This window comes from Pipistrellus hanaki (genome assembly GCF_964339955.1).
Source record: "Pipistrellus hanaki genome assembly, chromosome: 15".
NCBI classification, from domain to species: Eukaryota; Metazoa; Chordata; class Mammalia; order Chiroptera; family Vespertilionidae; genus Pipistrellus; species Pipistrellus hanaki.
Window position 1 is genome coordinate 39,012,442 of NC_140517.1, and position 9,612 is coordinate 39,022,053.

At 47.1% G+C, this 9,612-nt stretch overlaps 1 protein-coding gene across 1 annotated transcript; it reads right to left on the reverse strand.

The window, feature by feature from the left end:
* Positions 1-539: 539 nt before the first annotated feature.
* LOC311633791 (cell adhesion molecule CEACAM21-like) lies at positions 540-9,336 on the reverse strand (the record flags this gene model as incomplete). The annotated part of the gene is made up of 4 exons (XM_084906831.1): positions 540-821; positions 3,546-3,824; positions 8,008-8,367; positions 9,273-9,336. 4 exons carry the CDS (start codon positions 9,334-9,336, stop codon positions 559-561), a joined length of 966 nt encoding a protein of 321 aa, XP_084762957.1. The 3' UTR covers positions 540-558.
* Positions 9,337-9,612: the final 276 nt, after the last annotated feature.

The window sequence follows — 9,612 nt, forward strand, 5'->3', positions numbered from 1 at the left end:
CCTGGCCAGGGCACAAAGGTCTATTCTTTATCAAGTGCTTCTGAGCCTATTTAAATGTGGGCACCTTGTGGTTTTGTTGATTCTGTTTTCATTCTTACTTTATTTATTATCCAAAAGGCCTTTGACTTCAGCTTTAATAGAAACATCAATGATGAGAGAGGATCATCCATCAGCTGCCTCCTGCATGCCTCTACTGGCGATTGAGCCTGAAACCCAGGCATTTGTCCTGACTGGGATTCGAACTATGACCTCCTGGTTCATGGGTTAATGCCATCTACTGAGCAACACTGGCTCATCTGGTCCCAGCTTTTTAAAAGTTCTCTTCCTATCCTTCCCCTCTCTTCTCCTCTTTCTGTGGTTGACAGAGCACACAGCTTGCTTTCTCCTGCTCCTCTTTTCATTTACTGACTTGTTTTCCTTCTTGGACCTTGGTTTTCCTGACTCTAGGACCAAGGAACATATTCAGATCTTCCCCCCAGAGGGGGATGGGAATAACCACGTCCCAAATGGAGAGGGGTACAGGAAGCTTGAAGACCAATGAAGAGGAGGCCTCAGGAATCAGTGCTGAGAAGCAGGGGTTGAGGAAGGAGGAGGAGCAGATCCAGGCCCAGAGACAGAGGGGAAGTCTCCTTCCCTCTCCCAAACATGGTCGTCAGCGTTGGAGGAAGCAGGACAAGAGGGAGGGCCCTCATACCCTCTAGTCTTTCTGATATACAGGAAGCACACCAGGGCTGCTATCAGAACTACACCAATCAGGATGCCAATCATGATGTCAACAATATCCCCATCCGAGAGGCCAGGACTTGGTAGTGTTGGATCATCTGTCATGGATAGAAAAGAGAAGGATGAGTGGAGGGGATGTTATTCTACAGTGGGGGTGCCCTGGGAAACAACTCTCAACATGAAGTAGTGTCTACTTGTTCCTGCAAGGAAGAAGTTTCCCCTGGGAGGGTTTCTGTGAGGTAAATAGCTCACTATATCCTTGTAATTCTTTCTCTCACTGTATTTCTAGGTTGGTGCCCAAATTTGCCACAATTCCATCCTGGCCTCTTTGCACTGAGATATGTTTGGAACTTTTGAGATTTCAGAAAGCTGATAACTTCCCACCTTTCATGGCAGCATGTTTTTTCTGTACCAGGTGTGGCCGCCATGAACATGTGCTAGTCCGGTTTCCTTGGTGAATGCACCACCTGCTTTGCACAGACATCCCACATGCTCCCAGCAGGGATTTGAAATAAACCCAATGCTGTGAGCAATGGTTTTCATCTTGGGGGTAACTTTAGCTTAAGGACTCGCCATCAACCTTTCAGGTACTCTCTTAGAAGGCACTGTAGCCCTAGTGGGTGTGGCTTAGTGGCTGGAGCATCATTCCCTGCACCAAAAGGTCACTAGTTCAATTCCCAGTCAGTGCACATGCCAGTGTTGATGACTGGATCCCCAGTAGGGGGAGAGCAAGAAGCAGCTGATCAATAATTCTCTGTCTCTCCCTCTCTTTGCTCTCTCTAAAATAAAAAGAAAAAAAATTTAAACATTAAAAAAAGGTGGCACTGGAGGTGTTTTCAACATGTCTAAAATGAGAGCTGCTGGGGAACTAAAGATATTGTCCATCCTGCTTCCCTTCACTACTTCCAGGGTTGAATTAAAAAAAATTAAAACAGGTTTGTTCCTGAGACTTAACTCCCCAAATAAACCTAAAAGTGTCTTGTGCAGGAGAATTTTTTTTCTATTCATGTTAGAGCAAAAAGTTCTGCCAGCTCCTATACCACGAAAAAAGAGTTTCCATTTACGGAGGGTGGTGGCAAACCAGAAGGCGCACTGACATAGGTTGTGGAAATGTTGCTGTTCAGGCAGTCTGTGAGCCCCCAGCTCCCTTTTCTAACCTGAAACAGGCATGTGCTCTCCAACCAACCCGAGAGGGGCACGTGTAATTCCTTCAGAAGTAGGTGATTCCATCCCAAATAGTCACCACTAGCACCTTTGTTTTGTCCACGGCATTCCCTCCTGGAAATAGGGATGCCCGAGGGGACCTAGCAGAGAGATGGTGCATTGGGAAGTGATAGGTTCTCACCTCATAGGCCCAGGGCTCAAGGAGAAAGATCACATTTTAGGAAAGCGATTGGAGCTTCCAAAATCCCAGGTGGCAGAGTTAAAGGGCAGCCTCCTACTGTCCTCTTGTGAAAGTAATGGGTTGGTCATTACAGATATTCATCCTTGATGATCTTTATGGGCAATTGGAGGGCTCTTTAGGTTAGAGGGGTCTTTAGCTCCATAGTCACTGAATCTTATGAGTTTGTGTTCCTTTGACTTTTGCATGAGATCCACAGAGATTCTAGGAAGAAAACACTACCCTAGGCCTATTGTTTGTCTACAGATGTTGTCTAGAGTTACTTAAGACCTTAAAAACAGCATGTCCAAATGTTGTATTTCAAAGATCATCTATAATAGAACTCTTTGGGATGTTTTCTAAAAATGCAAACTTCTGGGTCCCACTCCAGACATTCTGAATCAGATTTTTTATGGGCATAGTCGAGGAGCACCCTAAAGATCTCCTGTGCAAACTAAAGCTTGAAAATAATTGTCTGAAAGGGACTGAGTATCAGGAGTTTTCTTCTTTAGTTTGCCAGCTGAACCCTAAACAGTAATTTTCAATTCTTTAAATGCTCTCTAAGTATCCTATATAATAAAGAGGTATTATGCAAATCAACCCTCACACCTTCGCAAGATGGCTGCCTGCTACCAGGTCAGCAGGGGGGTAGTGAGGAATGACGAAATGACTGAACAGCAGGCTGCATGGGGTGACCAGGCCAGTGGGAGGGTTGTGAGAAGTGACCAAGTAGGCAGGGGAAAAGCAATTAGGAGTGACCAGGCCACCAGGGAGTGGGTAGTTGGGGGCTACCTGGCTGGCAGCAGGGGGCAGTTAAGGGCGATCAGGCCAGCACACAGAGACAGTAAGGGGCGATCATTCCAGTGAGGAGCAGTTATGGGCGACGAGGCAGGCAGGTGAGCAATTAAGAACCAGTGGTTCAGTTGTGAGAGGGATGTTCCAGGGATAGGGCCTAAACCAGCAGTCGGATATCCCCTGAGGGGTCCTGGATTGGAGAGGGTGCAGGCTGGGCTGAGGGTCCTTTCCCATTCATGAATTTCATGCCCCAGACCTCTAGTTCTTACATAATAATCCTTCATAGTTTTAAAACTTTTCATTCAGATGGCTTGTTGTCCTCCAAAGTTAATTCACAAAGATGGGTAAAAGACAAACATACAAATAAAAATGATGGCACTGCAACCTATACATTTATTTTCTTTTCATAAACAATAACTAGATTTGCATCCTTGACTGAAGAATGTTCCAGACACCTCCCCCTTCCTTTCCTTCACAGGGATTTTTTTCCAAATAAATATTTGTATGTCTAATTCCATCTTGGCTGTAATTGACATGTAATTGTCTCCTGATCGACATTCTGCCCATGTGTCTCCTATCCATTTATCACACCATTGATAGAACAATCCTCCCAGGGAGACGTAGGAGGCGACAAGGAGTCACTCACATTGTACGTCCAGCCTGAAGGGGTCACTTTTGCCGGAACTGACGGGGTTGAAGACCTCACACTGATAACCCCCAGCGTCCTCCGTCCTGACGGGGTCGATGGTGAGGGTGCTGTTGTCCTGGGACAGCTTCATCCTGTCCTTGTGAGGTAGAATCTGGTTCTTGAAGAGCCACCGGATGGAGATCCCAGTGTCATTTGTGAGGCAGGTCAGGACCACGGCGTCCTTATGCTCTGTGACTGTGGCATTGCTGGCTGGGAGGGCGGGCTTCCTCACTGGCTCTGTGGAGAAACAGAGGAGGTGACTGACTGAGGGTGGGCTCCTTCCTCAGAGATGTCAGCCACTCACAGGCCACAGTGATCTCTGTAAAGGTCACCAGAGGAGGACTCTGACCTCTGAGGGTGAGGACCTTTGTTCAGGTGAGGGGTTATATTCCCTCTTACCTCTAGATTACCTCAGGATGAACCCTGATCTGTTTCTCAGGACATCTGTAGTTTTAGCACCACTAACACCTGAAGTGAAGTTGGGGATAAAGTGCCTCTGTGTGGGTTGCTGGGGCCTCCCATGGATAAACTAAGAATACTGTTTATGTCGGTTAGAGGCGGAGTGGCAGGAGAGACTGAGGTTTGCCCCTGGAAGGTAAGGGTCCTCTGAAAGGAAAGTGGTGGGGAGATCAGGAGCATCTGGAGGAAAGAGAACAAAGCCACACATGATGCAATCAGAGGGAGGGGAAGGTCCTGGTCTCTGGGTCTCTGTAAGGGCCACACTCTCCCTCTGAGCAGTTTTTCAGCCTTTTTGTTTGTTGATTTGTTTGTTTTTTAGGTCCATTTCAATGCACACTAACAATCTATTTGAATTACATACTGGTAAGTGTTATATAGAACCCTTGCCTAAATTATTTTTCTGGGGTCTAAAGAAGACTTCCTAACACTAGTGTGAATGTGAAATGGAATGATTTTTTTCCTTATAAGAGGAAAACATGGAATTTGCAAACTGTTATTATTGAACAATTTGCACCATCTGTATGTAGATTTTTAATAGATCCATTTCACAACTTGCAGTAAATGAAACAGCTATTGGGATGCATGTAATGTAAGAAATTTCTACCGAAATGCATGTCTCTGCTACTTGATTTTTGCTACCGAAATATAGAGAATGACCTGCCTGTTGACACTTCCTCAGTGATACCATCACTGAGGTATCCTAGTAGATACTATCACTGCCAAATGTTTCTGCTCCAAGAGAAGTTATAAAACAAGTTAGAAGAACTGCCCTCTGAAGCAATGGCTGTTTATGTTCAAAACCCTCTATGTCCCACACATAGATTCTCCCTACCCCTCCAAAAAAAACGATGAAGGTGCTGGTGGTCAATTTTAGCTATCATGAAACTTACACCTCTTATGCATATATACATATATATGTATATGTATATATGTATGTGTTTATTTGTATAGATATATATAGATATATAGATATATGGATATATAGATATATAGATATATAGATATATGGATATATAGATATATAGATATATAGATATAGATAGACATATAGACATAGATAGACATATAGATATAAATTTATATTTACTAATGAAAATATTATTGAAGTCTCCCTTGTTTCTCATTGACCCCTCTACTCCACATCAACCTCACCCCCAGCCTGAATTTTAAAAGATCTGACAATAATCCTTGTGTTTACTGAGCCTGAGTGTGAGACATTAACCTGTTTGTTCCAACCTCAAGGCCTCCCTGGCTTTGCCTGGATAGGAAGTTATGTGTTCAGAGTGTGGGTCTGTGTACGTGGATGTGAGAGGGATGGAAGTGGCCTGGCCTCTGGCAGTGTGGATTCGGGTGGGCAGCCTGGCCCAGGCAGGGACAGAGGTTACTCACAGAGAACATTCAGGGTGAATGGGTCACTGCGGGTAGCACTCATTGTGTTACGTGTTTCACATTCAGAGGGTTCTGTGTGTTGTGCAAGGAGTAAAGGGAGAGTCCTGTTCCCCTTGAACAGCTGAATCCTGGCTCTGTCAGGGAGTTGAATTGTTGATAAACCTCAGGTATGTGGTGTCCTGAGAGTCAGGTTCACCCTTAACATGACAGGGTACTTGTGTTCCTCAAGTCGGAATTATTGCTTGTGATGCTGGGTTTGGGGAAATCCTCTGTGCAGGTAACAGAGAGAGCACTGCCCTGTGTGGCACCTTGGATTCCTCCAAAGGCTTCTTTCATCTTACTTCTCAGCCAACCTGAGTTTTTAAAAGAATAAGGCTGGTCTATGTATCACAATACAAACAAATGCATAAGGATCTGAGGACTCATAGGATGTTAAGCCACCTGCTCTATGTCTGAGAGAAAAAGCAAAGGCTTTCTCAGGTGTCAGACAACTATCATGGTTTGATCACAGAAAGACACAGGACTGGGAGTCAGAGACCACCCAGCACCTGTCCTAGTTCCTCACTGACCAGCTGACTGCCTGGCTGACCTTGGGTCTCACCTGGAATGTGCAGGTGTTGAGTCCCTTTCAGCTACACAGACCTACATTGCTGGGTCGAGATGTGTTTCCACTGAAGCCTCCCATTCCAGGTTTAACCTAAAGATGAGCAATGATGGGCCACCCCATAGTCCTTAAACCCCGAGAGGACTGGGCAGTGTGGCCTGGAATGGGCTGTCTGAGCAGAAACAGTACACGGGAGGCCAGAAGCATGTCTGGCTGTAAGTTCAGTACCCAGGCTGCAGGGCCACGAGGTGTGGCTGTCTTCCCAGGAGTTCAATGGTGACTGACATGAGACAGAGACCCCAGAAAAGGCAGAGAAAAGTCCAGGAATGATTTCGAAAAGAGTGAGGAACAGCAGGAGCTGGCTGCCGGTGGCAGCAGAGCCATGCTCTCTGCCCTTGGTCTGTAATGTGCTTCCTGCCACTGCAGAGGGCAGCGATCCTTCCTCAACATGCAGACAATAGCATGTACAGAAGGGGGGCTTGTGGAGGTCGGAGAGCATGAACTTGCTTAAAATATGGCCCTCATAGACCAATTGTGTTTGGCAAAGATAGATTTTGAGTTGAAATGTGAAAGAATATGTGAAAATCATTCATGCTCCAAAGAACTAATAAAGTTAGGGAGAACGTCTATGGACAGTCAGGCAGATGGGGAGGAGTCCCCACACAAGCATGTGACATGTGCACTTCCTTTCCTTTCTAACTCAGGAAACAACAACTGGAGTTTAGTCAAATTCATTCAAGTTGGGCAGTATCTAAGAGATAGAAGAGTGGCTGGTGCATCTCAACATCTGAGAGGATCCCACCCTGTGGTCATGGTGTCATCATGAGGACACATATGTGTGAAACAGTCAATGAACCAGTCAGATGGTCCAGGGTCACTAGGTCCACCTGGGAAAGGTCTCAGGAGCCACTGGGAGGAATGGGCGCCTCCCACCAGGATGAGGATGTGAGTCACGAGTCAGTGGTGAAGAGCATAAGGCCCTTGGAGTGGAGGAGAGGCCTTGGCATGACTCACATTGGTCAGCCATCTGTGTGATTCTGATTGAGTGACTGTATCTTCCTGCAACTCAGTTTTCCCTGAATGAAAAAGGATAAATGGTAAATGGTCTCGGGTTTGCCATGTTGCCTGTGAATGAATCTTGAATCTTTCACAATTTCCTAACCTAAAGCTTAGAATAAAGGAGCTGCCCAAGATAACAGCCTCTGTTATTATTTGTGTCCGTGAGAGAGGATGCTTTGGGCAGATCCCTGGTGGACTAGAAGCCTTGAGGAACATCTTCTCTTTTCCTCCCTGGGGAGACTATCTTCCTCTTCCTTCCTATGTTCCCCAGGCAGTTGGCTAATGGCTTGTGACCTTGTCCACGTACTCCCCACACATGGTCTCAGGTGAAGGAGCAGGCTCCATCCCTCCTCAGATGTGGCTCCTGAGGCTGAGCCCTGGCTGGTGACCACCTCAGGAGCCTGTCATTTGGGCACCTGGGAAATTGTTGCTGACAGTCAGCCCTGCCCATATTGATAAACCTCAATAACCCAGAGGCTCTTCATATTTCTGGAGTCAGGAGCCCTGGGACAGAGGTCTGGGGAGGGGCTGCTGGTGTTAATCTTGTCTATGAGGATCCCAAGGTTTCCCAAGCCAGGCACTGCATGAGCCCTGCAGGATAGTTCTCTGGGTCATGGTCATGGGGAGGGACCCAGGGGCCTGGATGAGACTGGTATTCCTCTGCTGAGACACTCCCCTCAGAGTGGCTCTTTTCTCTGTGGCAAGTGTCTGCAGGGTTGGAATATGGGAAGGGAGGTTTTGACCTTAGGAAGTTTGTCTCCACTGTGAGTCCTGCACTAAATGCCCAAACCCAACCTGGAATGTGAGGCAGAGGGGGATGGAGGCAGAGTGAGTCCAGGGCTGTCAGTCCTGTGTGTGAAGTAGAATATGCCCCACCTGACACCCAGAGGTCAGAGAGCAATCACTCACGGTATACACGGAGGTGTCCAGTTACTTGTTTCTTCTGAGAATTTTTGTCTATGGCTTCTAGGGTGTAGTATCCTGTGTCCTGTAGGGTGACTTTCTGGAAAAGCAGGGATCCATTGGGGTATATTGTCTCTCGATTGCTGCTTGCAGGCCTGCGTTTAATTTCTTGAGTGTTTGGTATATATGATACAATGTGAAGGTCGCTGTTCACCTTTTCTCCTTTGTACCAGAAAAAGACCAATACATCTCCAGGCACATTGTGGACACGAAGAAGCACATCCTTTCCTTCGGCAGCATTGGGTGGCACTGATTCAACAGTGAGCTGGGCAGTGGTGGGTAGGCTCCAGAAGCTTAGGAGTGAGACTAGGAAGAAAGAGAAAAATTGATCAATATTTACAGCTCTGTATTGGCATGGAGAGATGAGGGCCTGGGTCCTGAGCAGCAGCAGCAGGTCTGTTCATCTCTCAGACTTGGTGTGTGTGTGTGTGTGTGTGTGTGTGTGTGTGTGTGTGTGTGTATGTGTGTATGTGTCTCCTGTGGTCAAGTGCAGCAGCATGGCCACCAATACTTTAGCTACTATGACTTTATTTCCTTTCTTTAAACTCTCAGGTGCCTGCCTGGCTCCTGGCTCCTGGCTCCTGAGGTCCATAAATGCTCACAGGCACTGCTCAGACCCTTGTTGACATTGAAGGCATGTGTCTCCATTTTCTGGTCTGTCCCTGTTCTCTTTTCCTCATGGCACTTGTGGCTGACATCACATCTAGCCCTTTGTCTGTCTCCTCTCCATAGAAGGTGAGCTCCATGGGGGAAGGGGCTTGTCTGGCCTGTTGTACCCTCAGGGCCTGCAGCAGGCTGATGTGCCTGTGGGGTAATGAATGAGTGCTTCCTGGGTCCTGCACCCCTCTGGTATGCATGTGCCCATTTCTGAGGTTGGTGGTAAAGACAACACTTAATGCCCCTGGTTCATTTTTTCTTCTCTCACTCTGATGCAAATTGATATTATTATAATCAGTTTTCAGATATTTCAGTGATGAATAACTTGTAAAACTTACCATAGTCTAGGTGTTCCTGCCCCTCACCAGCTGCAGATGATGGGATTGTCCTGTTGCTGAGTCCCCTCCCCAATCCTACTCTGCTCCCCTGTCCTCTTTTCTCAGGTCCAAAAAGAAGTCTTCTGTCTGCTTTCAGAATGCTGCGCTCTGTAGAGGACCCCACCCAGTCTTTGTCTTCCTTTTCCTGTCCACACCCTGGGATTGTCCCCTCCTTACCAGTCAGCAGGAGCCCCTGCTGGGGGGTGCACCCTCTGTAAGCGAAGGCTGAGGGGTACTCCATGGTGTCGGCTCTCTGTTTCTTCCCTCCCTTTGTAAGAAGAACTTGAGGTCCAGAAATACAGGCACTGCTCTCCTGGCTGGTGGGACCTGCTGAACCTCCTCCAGGGACTAGATCACTTTCCTGGTCACATGTGCTGGGGGCGGGGTCTGTGTCCAGGACCCTCCTTCTTCCTTCAAGGCCTTTCCACCTCCTCTCTCCCACCTTCCTGGTTACCTTCCAGCTAGATTTCAGATCCTGGAACTGCTGAGGCCTCTTTTTCCACAGTGATTCTCTCCC